The sequence below is a fragment of the Schistocerca serialis genome, chromosome 2 (genome assembly GCF_023864345.2).
Source record: "Schistocerca serialis cubense isolate TAMUIC-IGC-003099 chromosome 2, iqSchSeri2.2, whole genome shotgun sequence".
Lineage (NCBI taxonomy): Eukaryota > Metazoa > Arthropoda > Insecta > Orthoptera > Acrididae > Schistocerca > Schistocerca serialis.
The window spans coordinates 529,221,332-529,237,478 of NC_064639.1; the positions used below are offsets into that span (position 1 = coordinate 529,221,332).

The 16,147-nt window shown below is 37.5% G+C and overlaps 1 protein-coding gene across 1 annotated transcript in view; it reads left to right on the forward strand.

Moving 5' to 3' along the window:
- Positions 1-16,147, forward strand: part of LOC126457495 (putative ATP-dependent RNA helicase TDRD12) — a 449,051-nt gene that overhangs the window by 258,516 nt on the left and 174,388 nt on the right. Inside the window, exons 12-13 of the mRNA XM_050093799.1 lie at positions 6,279-6,425; positions 6,565-6,767. Coding sequence (XP_049949756.1) covers positions 6,279-6,425; positions 6,565-6,767 — 350 coding nt within the window. The remainder of the gene's footprint in view (positions 1-6,278; positions 6,426-6,564; positions 6,768-16,147) is intronic.

A 16,147-nucleotide genomic window follows, 5' to 3' on the forward strand; every position in this document is an offset into this window, starting at 1 on the left:
AATAACGGGAAATGTCATATTAGCAGTTAAAGAATTATTGTAACCTACATATTATTAACATATGCCATTTCAAGGCAATGTCTCACTGAGGATCCTTAAGAAATGCAATGTTCTTAATACAGTTTGTTATAATTAAATGTCTGCTCAGAACTTACCTATGATGAAAGCTTTCTGTAGCCAGTAGGATAAAAAGTAGAGTGACTGGACAGTCATGGTTGGTGTGGTGCAATGAGCAGCCTTGCAGACTGGTAAGAACAGATGATGTGTTGCTGGTTCGCACCACACTAAGTCCAAATATTTTTATTACTGGCATTCATGCTTTCTAATAGGTTACGATATTTTCTGATTAGTTTAAGTAAAGTATGTTCTATAATATTTGATGTTACGGAAATATAATTGTGTCTTTCTGAGGAGTGAGTTTGTTTGGTTTGCTTAATCTACAAAACAGCTTGCACTGATTGCAGTACGATATTTCACACTTTTTTTTGTTAAGTTTCTTATTTAACATGCTGTAAAGATTTTGCTGCTGAACAGGAACAGTGATCAAGTAAGAATTTGTATTGCACTGTGTGTGATGATCTTTTATAAGATATGTCCTTATAAACTGGACATGGTACTTTTCTTTTTGCCATGTAACATGTCCATGGAGATTGAAGTTTTATTTATATATACTACAGACCTAACAACATAACTAGCATGTGGACAAGGGAGCAAATGTGTGTTTTAATAGAGCTAACACAGAACTTTTGTGCCAGTCCATTTCGTAAACAGTGTAATGTGCAAACCAGATATAGCCAACAACTGGCATTGAAGCACACTGTGGTCGCATATACCGTGCCGAGATCACAGACTGTAGAGACAAGTTGCATTGTTTCTGAGTGTTCAGCAACCCACTGAATTCTGCACGCTCAATGTTGTGTTTGACTGCATAAGATATTCCATTACATTACAACCATGCAATAATGTCTGCCTTTTTTATATTCGTAGTTGGAGCTTTGTTCACTTGCACTGAGTGGATCCTCACATTATCCATGACAATAACCGAACACACCCAAATATTGAGCAAGAGTTGTTCTTTAAACCACTGATAGAACACACTGTATGTCATTTCATAATGGTAATCTAAGAAATCTTGGCCTTTAATGTCTTTAAAATCAGTGTACTTTTAGTATCCTGCCTGGAAGGCAGCGCATGGGTCTGCTCATGTAAACTGAAGGTTAGGCCGAATGTAGAAGTGAGTAGGAGTAGAAAAAGGTGAAATGCTTCGGTACTGCAAATAAGTTGAAACTCTTTTACTGAGGTATGAACATACACAACTGATAATACTGAACTTTGTGTACAGGTGAGCACGTAGATGGGAAGCCGTACAGCTAGCTGCTACTAGTAGTTGGACCTACTGTCATTGAAGTAACTGAAGTAATAATGTCTGTAATGGCTAGTCCCCTATGAAGTAGAAACAATGTTGCTAGGTCGTCTCCTCGGAATCAAATAGGTAGAATCTGGAGCGGCACTTGTAGAGCTGCACAGCACCGGCTAGAGGGCACTGTCGTCGGTGTCGGTGTCATAGTGCCAACCTAGCAGAGTGCACCTACATTGTGGCATCGTAGCTATCGATACCATATTACTCTTGGGAATATAGCCCGTGTCTGCTGATCTGACATGGAGCATTGCAGTTCTATTACCCTTACTAACTGAAACTGTTAATCCATCATACCCATTTGCTGTCTTCCAGCCCTTAGTCCTTGGATGGTTTTTAATTTGTGAAAGTTTCATCTGTGTAATAAATTTGAGATGGCGTTGTTCATTTTCTGAGATCTGAACCACATGTCTTTCGGCATCATCAATACAGTCCATTTTCTTCTGTTAAAATTTTTGTCTTCTTTCATGTGCAAAACTAATTTTTCTGCTATCGGATATTCGCCTTTACTATACTTGCTGAATACTGTGAACCCAAAATGATTTTTTGCAAAATCGTCAAGCTCATCTGCTTCTTTTTTGCAGTTGTGTTGCTTACCTGGTGACTTGAAAACAGGTGAGCTGCAGGCTTGCGTGGACGTTGTAGCTTCATTGTATATCCTCTGAATGGTCATCAAACTAGCACTATAGGCTTCAGCTGTCTGCTTCTGGCATTTGGCAATGGCCATCTGATGCACAACTGGCCATGAGTTGCCTGGTACACTTCTATTTGCTTCTTTGCATCTGACCTTGACCCACCTTCATAGCTGCTGTCCACTCTAATAATGAAAGGAAAGAAGAATAGGAGTTGAGATCTAGTTAATGATGAGGTCGTTTGAGATGAGACCCAGACTTCAGTCATACAAATGTGATGAAGGAAATCAGTCATTCTTTTTCAAGAGTACCACTCTGGGATTCACTTTGAGAAAATCACAGAAAATCTAAGTTTATTGGGCCAGACAGGTGTTTGTATCCTGCTCCTCTTGCATGTGACTCCAATGTTTTAACCACTGTTCATTCTTCCTCACTACTGCCTGATGGAAATGATTAAAGAACCTCTCGTTAACAGCTTTCCATTTACCTCCAATAATCCTTCTTGTTCTAAGGTCCTTAATTGGTGATACTGGACAAACCCATCTGGATCTCTGCTTTTCCAAATATTCTTAAGATATAACACTTATCTCACTCCGTAAGTCTGTTATAATCCTAACTTCTTTGTTCATGAGTTTTTACATCAGAGCTTGCTTCTTCATATCCATTTGCCTTCATATAATAGATGCACGTATCCTCTCAGTCATGTGAATTAAGAGTCTTGTAATTCTACCTGAACAGCCCTACCTCATCGTATCTAATATATTTCATTGCTTCAAAAATTGTATCAATAACTTTGGTTCCACCTCTCGGGATCTCTAAATTCTATCCCATTTATCTTCTCTTCCCTGAGCAGCTAGTACTTTTATTTCAATGCCCTCTCAGATTTCTCCCAGATAAGTAATTGCTCCAAACGGAGTATACCTCTTTAATCAACATCTCCATCCAAATAACTCATTGCAAACTTTTCTACATAGTTTGTCATCCCATGATCTTGACAGAGTATTTTGAAAATTAAAAAAAGAAAATTGGCTGTATCTCATATTTTGACTGGTGATGTGGGAATTTATTGTTGAGTTGTCTGTTGCCCTGGAAATGAAATTCTTTTTACCAAATGATTAATGGAAAATCTCATATAAAGATGTGAAACAAATACTAACAAAGATATAGAGGGGCTGGCCAGTACTTACTTCAGCTCAGTACAACCGATACATACACAAAACAGAATCCTCTCAGCCATTCACGCATCTTTTCATCCTACATAGTTGTGTTTATCTTTACTTCTGTTTGCATCCTCTTTGGTTTGAGGCTGGCACAGTACTTAAAGTGGAATATCTTTGGCTTCCCTCTGACAACCATGCCTCCATCTTTGCTACCCTCGCTGTTTACATTTCCCCTGTTGCTTCATAACCTGGGTTGTGAGTAAGTGAATCTACGTTCCCTTCTTCCCCTTTTTTCCCCTCTCTTCTCCCTGACGAAGGAATAAAGTTCTGAAAGCTAGGATACGTAAATTTTCTGTTCTGTTTTGTGTATCTATTGGCTGTACTGAGCTAAGTACTGGCCAGCCCCTCTATCTCTTTGTTAGTATTTATTCTTCTTACCAACCTAGACAAACCTTATTCTGTTTTGTTAATTAGTTATTTTTATTATACAGTTGTTCTTGATTAATTTTTTTATTTCCTTATCCAGTATTGACTTTCCACCATTAACAAATGACAATGCTTTGTCTGGCTCACAATTCCAGTCAGTCCATCCTCGTACTCCCCCCTTTACACTATTTAATACTAGTAGCTGAGTTTTTTTTTATCCTAACCTATTTAGTATACTCATGTTATTGTTAATCTTTGATTGATTAGTAGTTTCATATTTAAACTTACATTTTCTGGTTACAAACCATTATACTCCTTATGCAAACACTGAAATGTTTATTTTTTTCTCTATCAGTTCATACCGGAATTCATTTATACTCTCTTTTCATGTTGGCTCTGTGGTTACTGCTCAATGAGTTGGAAAGGTGTTTGAAACAAACATAGTTGACTAATAGCCAAAATACATAAAGTAAAAAATGTTTTTAATAAAATATTTTAATAGTCAAGATTGCATATGAATGACATTAAATGACAAGTTGCAGCTGATTATGCCGCCATCTTCAGATCTGGTATAATAGAAAATTGCAGTGAGGTAAAGTACCAGAAGGGATTACACAAACTGTAATAATAAAAGCAAAAATTCAATTAAATATGAGTTATAAAAACACATGTTGTGTATGCTTGTGAAATGAGGCTAAGATGCAACATCTGCATCACAATGGACACTTATGTAAGAGATGGATCTCATTAAAATAATGATGTGTACTATTGAGATAAAATGTTAACTGTTCAAAACCTAAGAAATAAACAGACACATCATCAGTATAAAATAAAATCCAAAAATGCAATAAACAAATCCAAATTATGCAAATTACAAACCCACATAACAGGCTGCAGTGATGTGCAAATAAATAAATCGAAATTTTGCAGAGGACAAACCCACCATATTGATATACAATATTTTGCATGCAATATTGTTACACCAGTAACTTGTCAACCAATCCACATTATATACAGCAGTGCTAAGTGGATCTATTTGTACATGGCCCATTTAGAATTGTAAGCAGACTAATCGACTATGTGTGCTCGTGCTGGCCCAGAAGGAAATTGCAAGTTGCCAATAGATGGTGCACAACTACACCTACTTACAATAAGAACATGTAATTTACAAAATAAAATACAACAAATAGACAGAGGATAAAGGAATTAATTAAATAATATCTAGCTAACATCATAGCAAAAAATAAAAATTAAGAAAAATGTGTACAAAAATATATGCATATAAGGTGAAAATGCATTTAAGGTGAGCACAGATACCAGGCTGTGACATGTTTACCTGTGGAGGGTTGGCACTGCACTCATTTTGCAGTGTAGTCTACATTGTCTTCTACTTAATTGTTTGTAGTATACCCCTTTGCTTCCTACTTGATTTCATACTGATGGTCAAAAGAATTTTTTTGCTTGTTCACATTATATGTGTATATTTTTGTATACTTTTTTCTTAACTTTTATATTGTGTTGTGACTGCTGCTTAAATTCCACGTAAGTCCTATGCTGTTATGTTTAGCAGTGTTCTTACAATACTACTAACAACAAGACTGTCTGTACATCAGAACATAATTTTATGCCCTTGTTATTACTATAAAAACACTTTTTTCCCAAATGTCATGGACAAAAATAGAAAAATTATAAATCCACAACAAACCCATACACATGTCATCATTGAAACTTGTCATGGTGCGGAATGACATAATGGTACACATAAAGATTTATCTGGCTTCTCCACCAATGAATTTAACCTCATTCAAAAATTATTACTTTGACAGCTGTTTCTTTACAATACATATATTTATTAATGCACTTTTTGTTACAGATATTTCTGTTTTCTTTAGTACTTATCAAATGATATTAACTATATTGTGAGTAATTGTATGGAGTTTAAGAGTGAATTAAGGTTCTTTCTGTCAGGTAATTCCTTCTACAATATTGAAAGATATCTTCACAGAAACTGTTAAAGTTAATGATATAAAATTATGACTAATATTTGCACTATAATGCTTAATAATTCATTGAAATAAAATATTCATCGTTGGCATCTTGCAGAGACCCACAGACTTGCAATGTGACTCATATAATGTATTAGGAATAATTAAGTAAATATACCCTTCTCCCAGATATGAAATGTTTTACTGAAAACATGACAACTGACTTACACAGTAAATTCCATCAAGTGAAAGATGTATATTGATGCAAAAAAGTTACAGCTTTGTTAACATTTATGGTGTTGTGTCAAGCATATGACCCCAAAAGAGCATGGCCAAGAACCATGTATTGTTTTTATTTAAATTCCAGCCACCCAACTGCGTTACAACAATGTGTGAACAATGCATGTTTTGACTGTCTAACAGGTTATACCATACATTTAAAATGGTTACACAGCCATAGTGTGCAGCAGTGGAAAAGACAAATTAAAGGGATATTCTAATCTTTGTTTCAAACGCTAGTGTAGCGGAGCATTGTCATCCAAAAAACTTTACAACTTGTTTCACATTAGTGATTCAGAAATAAAAGGTCACCTACTTTTTATTTATTTATTTTTCTCCCATCTTCTTGTTGTAATATTTGTTTTCTGATTGGTTTCAGATCTTCTGAACAGTAACTTTGGTTTGTATAAAATGGTAGTTGTTTCTGAATCTGTAGAGGATGTTGCTGAACTAGGCCTTGCATTGAAATCAGCATATGAACATGTTCTGATTGCTCATGAAAATATGCTACATTTTGACATTGAAGGTGAGTTTATGAGTGTCTCAGGCATTTAGAAAAATGAATTTTTCTATGTCATGATGGTTATGCATGGTTTTATTTTATTCTTTTGAATGTTACTTGGTTACTCTCCAATTGTCGTGATCACCTGACTGTCTCTTCACAGATGTGTACAGGAAGTGGAATCTCATGAAAATATCAGGTTCATATCCCATTCTTGTTTGCTCAGATGCAATATTATATGACTTAAAGATAACAGATTCTCTATGGCTGATACATTATGGTCTTCCCAGTGAATCAAAATCAGCATTTGGATTTCGTTTTTCATGTCTCATGAGTAATTACAGGGATATGTTCTCAGAAAATGACGTGAGTTTGGCATTATAATATTTGTGTACATTAGAGATTTAGCATTAGTTATTATAATGCATGTCTATTTTGATAGTCATTACATATGTTTCTTTGTACTTTACTAAGAATACTCCTTGTTTCAAACTAACAGTGGGTGGTGGTATTTTTGAACCAAATCCCATTTCTTATGATAAATAATATAAACTACTAGGGTGGTACAGTGGTTGATTTAGACTTTGGAAAAGGATGACATTGGTACTGTAATTGATGCAAAAGGTGAAGTAATGTACTTGTAACTTCTGGCTAATATTACTTGGAAGTGAACAGTCTTGAGCATAATTGTGTGTACAAGCTGTTGCTGCTAAAGTAATTTTGGAAGTGAAACAGAAATATCATCCTTGAATATGAACAAATGTCCCAGACATAGACAATGGATATATTTTTACATTTTAAAAGTCACATACTTTCTTTTTTTCAGTACTGCTAGTCCTCTCTTGCTGTGTAGTGTTCACCTAACCCTTCACAAAAACTACTGCCTCAGCATTCTGCTTCTCCACATATGTCAGGGAAGAATTAGAAAGGAAACAACAGCCTATAGAAAGAGAATCAAGTTGTCTGCCTCTATATTAAGAATCAAGTTATCTGCTTCTATATTACATCTGTTCCATGGTCTGTTGATCTCTACTCAATGCTTAAGGTCTAGGCATGATTTTGAATTTTACTTTAGCTGCTCAAGAAGTAAGTAACTTCTTGATTAGAGACTTGGATAAATTAGAGGGACCAACAAAATGTCCCACCTTCAGAATAGCTGGAGACAAATACAGAATGTATGGACGCACAAAGATTAATGAATGTCTTTGAACTGATGTTGCTATTTGCAATAAAAACCTGGAGGATCAGTGTATGATGTCCCTGAGATGGATTATAGACAAATGCAGACATGCAGTCCTCTCTTTGATGCACAATGCAGTATTTCTGGGAATCTCTCATACCCATGCACCATAGCGGATTACTCTTGGCGCAATTCTGTTAATATTTGTTATCTTTTATTGCATCTTGAATGTATTGTGTGCTTTAGATTTGTGTCAATGTATTTGTTTATCAAATAATAATTCTCAAGATTGATTTTCACTCCATTTTTCTGAGTGTTTAATTTTTATCTGTGTAGTAATTTTTTTAAATCACCGATTGGAAACTTCCTTTACTGTTATGTTGTTACAATACGTAATTACAACCTGTACTTTGAATGAATTCTGACATGATCCTAGGTGATATTTATTTTCTTTCGCCACTTCTCATCTATTTTACCCACCACTGCCTTAATGCAGCAGAGTTCAGACTGGTGAAAAAAAAATATAAAAAACTTATTGTTTAAACAATCACGCTAGACTCAAAACTAACACGGGCCAAATTAATGCTGTGTGTGAGTATGTGAACCGAAGGGAGGTACAAAAGGAACAAGAAACGTGCCCTTGAAATGTTGTTTAATTTGAATAAACAGTACAGTGGAGGTGGACAACAATGTACTATTAATTTTTTCTGCCTGGCACTTAACATCTATACTCTGATACTACTGTTCCTACTTTGGGGAAATTTTGTTTGGATTGATTACTTCTGGTACGATCTCGAGATGAAAGTCAGTAATTCTGGATCTGACAGGAGATTTAATTTTCTAAATTATTGTAAATAATTACGCACTCTGAAAAGTACTTCTAAACATGGATATAATTTCATGTGTGAATTCTCTGGTGTTTGCAAACCTGGCAGGTTTTGCAAAATCAAGGCATATCCACTTCACCCAATTTTGTAATTTTGCTTTTCAATTTGAATCACACTGCATCTCAATTACCTCCATTTGCTTTTGATTAGCCACTGATCAAATATCTAAAAAAGAGGAAGAGGAGAAGGGGAAGAAGAAGAAGAAGGAAAAACAAAAAAATATTGTATTCCAAAATTTTAAAATCTTCATAAATTGCTTCATATTAAGTTTTTCTGCAGGTTTCTGATATGATACAATTTAGCTTGATCTGGCCTTGTTCACATTGGATGTCAGAAACTGCTTTAAATTGCCATTCTTTAACTGCTTTTCACGTTTTCCTCTGCAGCTGAAAGCTCAGCGTGCTCTGACTGCTGTGTTGAAGGACCCAGTTTCAGTTCCTGGTACTGCCAGGAATTTTTCCTTGATGGGATGACTAGAATGGGGTCCTTTCACCCATCTGATACCAATTGATGAGCTACTTCAATGAGAAGTAGCAGCCTCCAAGGTTTGGAAATCCACCAACAGCTGCGAGAGTTGTGTGCTGACCTCATGCCCTGCTGTACCGCAGTTGCATGAGACTAAATGGCACAAGATGACATACCAGCCAATCAGCATTGCATGGTCCTCTGGAACTGAGAGCAGAGTTACTTACTTACTGAACTGCTTTCCCAAAAACTAGTTTACCACAGAACGTTTTAACTTTGTATTACATGTTTATAATGACTCAGTTGTTTCTATGCAGTTTAAATTTAAATTGTGCAACTGTTGTCTTACATTAACAGTGATAAAGTTTTGTAAACACCCTCCAGAGGCTCATAGTTCTTTTGTGAGAATGTGACTGAGTAATGCAGGATCCGAAGCCCTTGCGATTCTGCTTCATTTGCTGGGCTGCAATCCTATTCTCTGACTCCATCTTGTCTCTGACTTGGTCTGTAGGATAACTTTCATTTTGTTGTTGTTATTCTCATAGTCATCATCAACGTCATCATCCCCCCCCCCCCCCCCCTCCAAAAACAACAAAAGAAGAAGAAGAAAAAAAAAGTTAGAGTAGTGCGAGAATGTCACCCATTGTGGTACACATTCAACCACTTTGCAATTCTATCTTAAGCACCTTTTGTGCGAGTGATTGAATTAGATCTGTGAAACTTCTCATTGTAGCCAGTCCATTGAGTTCTTTGTAGGGGGTCCTCAGGTACCTACACAGTCATAGCCCCCTAATGACTTAGCGAACTCACTTTTGTTACCAGAGCTGCATTCTCCCCAAGCATGGCCAGGAATATGTACCCATCGAGTTTCAAGGCAGCCATTGTTGTGACAGGGTGGTGCCTATGGGGACAGCCTCTAGTCAGAGTGGAAGACACAATGGCAGATGTCCGCAGTGAAGAGGATCAAACGTCACTTGCTGGTGACTGCAGGGCCCTAGCTGTCTCTCCAGGCAGAACTAATTGGTTCACTGTGGAAAAATGTGACCCACAGGCTTTCCCTCCCTGGCCACATCTTAAGAGAAAGTAGATTTGATGGAAATAGTGAGAAATATTCCCCTCACTATTTACTTTTTGCAACCACCTATATCGTCGTGTAGGTTAAGAACCCAGGTATCACACTCTGAAGCCATTCACCCTGGTGGGCCCTCATTTACGAGTAAAAGCTAGAAAAAATTAAGCCTGTTCCTCTAGAACATTAAATTAACATTTCAACTGATGCTGTAGCGTAATGGATAGCGTAAAGGGATGGAAAACTGAATGTGGCAGGTTCGAATTCCATCATATTCTGTAATTTTTTTTTTTTTCCTTCTTCAGTTATTTTCTTCAGTTGTAATGTAATGTAATTTTCTAAGCCTTTGCCAAGTCATTTTAACCTTTATGTTAACTTGTTTCATTTGCTCCCATTTCTTCACTGAGCTCAAAATCATTGGTGGATTTGCAGTTACCAATCACAAATCAGTTCTCTCTCTCTCTCTCTCTCTCTCTCTCTCTCTCTCTCTCTCTCTCTCTCTCTCTCTCTCCCTCCCTCCCTCCCTCCCTCCCTCCCTCCCTCCCTCCCTCCCTCCCTCCTTTTCTTAAATGTGTGACAACGCAGATTCATCAATCAGCAAATGTCATGATGAGAGAATGGAGCAATTTGATGAAGACATGAGAGGAACTTTCATGAATGTCTTACGCTATGCATTGTCTGTTTACAAAGAGAGATATCTCCTTTCTGAACAACCCCCCACCTCCACCCACCCACCCCACCCTCCATCGACATACATTCCATTACAATACTAATCAAAAGCAGTTGCCTTTGCTGAATATCATCCTAATTACCCATTGAAAAAAATTCAACAAAGTGGTTTCTCTCATTTATGCAGAAAAGGATACTTGAGGAAATGGAAACAAGATGTCAAACAACAAGGAACTAAATTCAGTATTCTGTGTCTGATTGATACCGAAACATTTGAAACGTATAAAGATGCTCAATTATGCCAGGAACAAGTGACGACGCGTACACTGCAACAATGGGCAGTTGATATCGCTGTTCTGTATCAGAAATCTTTTCTTTCTTCGCAAGTGGGAAGTGGACAAAAAAATTTAAAATAAAACATGGAATATGTCAGAGAAAATTGACTAAATTCGTTAGTGCAAATGACGTTGCAACACTTCAAGAAACTGTAGCAGCAGCAGAACGATTCAGGAAACGTGTAGTGCTGATTAATGGGTGATTACAATCCAAGCCTTGTTATTAATACTGATCAAATGGGTTGCAATTACAAATCAATGTGTCATAGTTCACTGAAGTCTCAGGGATCAAAAGCAGTTTTGGTGCAAAACAGAAATTTGGCAAAAGCTATACATTCGTATACAGCACAATATGCTTTGACAGTCACCAATGAATTTCTTCCAGACATGTTCTTAAGTGTGCAGGAGGTCAGAGTCAAATTCGGACCTAGAATTGCTAAAGAAACTGAACATTTGGAGTCAGAATACGGAAATATGGTCGTGACCTGCTCAAAATCAAGAAAATTAACAAAAGAGCTGTACAGACAATATTTGCAGTCTGTAATGAAACCTTACATTAAAGAAAATGATTTTTTGTTACTTTTTAATTCATGGAGTGGTCAGATGAACAACATGTTATATGACGAAATATTTGTGAACAGTGCTGGAAAAGCTACATACACTGTGAAAATTATTCCTACAAAGTTTACGCCTCTGTGTCAGCCATGTGCTGTATGTTTTTATTGGCATGGGAAAAATATTATTAAAAAACTCCAGAGAGAACCTGAATTTCTTCAAGATACATGCAAAATGGCTAAAAATGAAAATGTAATCAAAATACGTTAAGCCCTTCTTCGGATTCTGTATGCACCAGCCTTCCAAAATATGGTAAGGTATGTCTGGTGTGGATTGAAGTTAGGTAATGAAAAAACAGTATTTCTTAACGTGGATGAAGTGTGCTTCCCTTTGAATTTGGTGAAGAAACTATATGAATGTAAAAAGATTGCTTTTATAGTTTGTCCATTGTGTGAGAACAATTCGTGTTTCAAATGTTTGTATGACAATTACCACCCAAAAGACTGTACACCTCACAACGAAAAATAAATTTTTGTGACTGTTGCACAATCAGTATTAATACTAATAACTATTACATTTTTTTAGTTGTTTGATTGGTATTTTTAAATTATTAGGTATTACAACATACAAATAAAAGAGAATTAAAACCATATGGACAAGTATTCCAAATGAAAAAAGAATGACAGGAAGACAATATGAGAACAAATAAAAAAGTTAATGAAATGGTTAAAATTACTTGGCAAGGATTAGACAATTTTAAAACATTACCTGAATAGTTTTTTAATTAATTAATTTATTTATTTATTTTTTACCGGTACCTGACAGAATTCGAACCCGCCACCTATGTCTTTCTAGTCTTTTACACTATCCATTGCACAAAGGCAGCAGCCTTAATTATTTTGTTAATTTATTGCTCTAGAGGAACAGGCTGAATTGTTTTTCGGCTTTTACTCTTAAACGATGGTTCACTAGGGTGAATGGCTTCGAGGTGTGATAATTGGGTCCTTAATCTACACCACCACATAGGTGGTTGCAAAATGTTGATTGTACTACTGGGGACCTGTCCTTGTTAGTTTGTTCCCAGAGTGATGGAAGAGGCCTTTTTGAGTACAAAATCATTGTTCTTAATTGAATGTATTGAAGAAAAATTTGAGGAAGTAATATCCAGTATTAAAAAGATGAAGTGACTGCTTTATCCTCATTCAAACAGAGATATTTACTCAGTCGCAATCATGGCTCTCTTGCAAGAAACTCGGTGACATTCCAATCACCATCACTCTCCTCTCCACCCCACTCACTTCCACCATCTTCCACAAGAACCTCAACATGAACAAGGGTGTTATTTTTCATTGACCCTCATGTTACAGAGAGATGAGAAACTGTGTACACATTTGGAAAAACCGATGTTTATTTTGTTCACCATACCCAACAGCAGGCAAAGGATAATTGAGTGGTTATTGGAGGCTTTGTTTTACCACTCTGATGCAGAACTGCACTTTTCATCCCCAATGCAGTGTTTTACATGAATTTGTTTTGGGTACAGGAATAAAAATCTGTATATAAAGATGAGTGGACCCACTTTCTCTCTTGTTTCCACTACACCTGTATTGGGAAACTTACTTTTCCACCTACTTATCCAGCATCCCCCAGTAGAGGATCATCTTCCTCTGGACCTTTTCAGCAGACTAACTCTGCCTACTGGGCCACCATCAGACACGGGCTATGGGCCCCAGGACAGCTCGTTCATACCCCCTTTCTGATATCACAAACAAAAAGGTCCCCACCTGGAGTTAAAATGCCACAAGGAGAATAAAGATAAACAGCAGAAAGAGGACAAGAAAAAATGAAAAGTGAAGATGGACCAGGTGGTCTCAGCTATACATAAACCTCCTGCCTCCCTCTCTTTCCAACTCAACAGGTGATATAGGCAGAGGCTGAAATATGATTAATCTTCTCGCTTTCTTCCCACCATCCCTGGGTACTCCCACAGCCTTCATCAAGTGGAATTGTAATAGTTTTCTTCGCCATCTAGTGGCACTTTGGATACCTACTTTCCTTTTATATAGCTGTATGTACAGAGTCCTTCAAGAAACTCCATTCTGTGAAACATATGCTCCTACCTTACATAACAATCATGCCAATTTCAAAAATAGTTTTGATCTTGAAAGGGCATCAGGTGGTGTCTGCATACTGATGCTTGCAGGCACTTTTGGTGTTCAAATTCCACTCAGTACCGCATTAGAGGCTGTGGCTGTTTGCTTACGGACAACTATGTGTTTTTCTCTCTGTAATACATATCTCTTTTGAGTCAGGGAGCTGACTTATCGGTTGATAGTTGACCTGATCCATCAGCTACCTCCACCCTTCCTCCTGCTAGGCGATTTCAGTGCCCAGAACTCTTGTGAGGCATCAGTAGAACATCTAACAGATTTACACTATGGAACAATTAATCACAGACCTTTACTTACATTCACTAAACAGTGGCACACCAACTTATTTTAATCTGGCAGATGGAATGTATGCAGCCATTGATCTCCTGATCTGTAACTCTAGCCTTCTCCACTCAATCTAGTGGAGGGTACATAGTGATCTCTATAAGATTTATCATTTTCAGATTGTTATGGCCCTCCCACTTTGTCACCCAACTGAGTGCCATCGATAGTGGAAACTTAAGAAATACAGTTGATATTCTTTCAGTAATGCCCTACCATTCAATGCTACTCTACAAGGGAATATTGACAACTTAATATATGACACTAGTACTGACAATTCCCCATTCTGTGGGAACCACTCCTATAACAGAAACAGGAAATCTCTCAGGCAATGTAAGACTGCTGGTGGGGACCCCAATGACATACACATCATCCATTAGTTCAAAATCTTAGTGTCTTTCAAGTTTTCATGTCCAGGCACACTAGCTTATGAAACACCAGAAGGGAAAAATTTGGGAAAAGAATGTTGCTGAAACAGGAACTCATATATCTTCCTCACAGGTGTGGGCCACAATGCATTTCACAGGTGTATTGTATTTATGATCACCAGCTAGCAACTAGCATTCCCATTATTCTCTTAGATGACAGTATTCATTCTGACCCTACTGTTAATCCAGAACACTTTGCTCAAGTATGTGCATTTGACAACTACTCCTCAGCCTTTCGGCTACACACAAGACAGGTAGAGGATAAGAACCCACTCTTCACTATTCAATGTCTGGAACCATATAACACTCCTTTCAGTGAATGGTAACTCCTCATGCTCTGGTCGTAAGTCATGACACAAAGCTGAGACCTGATGAAATCCCCAATCAAATGCTACATCCAACTGTGGATTACCAACACCACATATTTTGGTCTTCAGTGGTATCTGATGTGGAGGTTTGTTTCCAACACTGGGGAATGGAAGTCACAATTGTCCAGTTTTTGAAACCAGGTAAAATCTCATATAAAATGGACAGCTGCACACCGATCAGCCTTACGAATGTTGTGTGAAAGTTGCATGAATGAATAGTGAATCAAAAGCTATGTTGGACTCTTGAGACGACAGCCCTTGTCCAACATCAAGTGTGGATTTAGGGAGTGCAGATCCTCAACTAAGCATTTAATTTCTATGGAATGTGTGTAAGAATGTCACAAACATATCTCTGCTGTCTGGTTTGACTTAAGAAAGGCGTGTGACATATTATGGTGATACTACATCCTTACCACATTGTACATATGAAGTTTTGGAAGCCTTTCTCGATTGTTTTAATTTATTTTATTTTCTGTCTCTCCAGTTGTTTCATGTCCAAGTTGGGATGTCCTGTAGCACCTTCCATATACTGGAGAATGGAGTCCCACAGGGATTCGTGCTGAGTGTGGCCCTTTCCGTGATAGCAATTAATGGGCTTGTAGATGCTTTAGGGCCTATGGTCTCACTGTCCCACTGTCCCTGTATGTAGATGTCTTTTGTATTTGCCACAGTTCTTCAGGAATGTTGCTGAATACCAGCTGCAAGATGTCATCAGGAAAGCACAGTCCTGGGCTCGCAACTGTGGTTTCCTGTTTTCCACTGCAAAGACATGTAGTATGCACTTCTGCCAGTGTAGAACTGTTCATTCAGATCCGGAACTCTACTTTCATAATGAAATGCCCAGTGTTGTAGAGTTATATAGTTGTTCTGTGACTTTTATTTGATGCTCGATTGACATGACTACCACATATTTACCACCTTAAAAAGAAAGGCCAGTTGAAAGTCAGCACACACCACTGCCCCACTTACATCTCTTGTGATCTGGAATGCTCTACTCTCTTGCACCTAAACAAAGCACTAGTTCTATCCCAACTAGATTACGGGCATCTTGCTTATGGATCAGCAGTCCCTTCGTCTTTACAGCTATTGTACCTGGTTTACCACTGCAGTACCTGGCCGTTCCAGCAGCAGAAATTTGTCTGGAATCTCTTTGCACTGACATCTGTCTTCCTCCTTTGAACCATCTTGGCAGGTTTCTTCACAACACCCCCCTCCCCAAACAACACAGTGTGTACCTCATCCAGAGACATAGCTGAACATTTTCAACAGAAATGATAGGACTCTCTACTTTTTGGCTT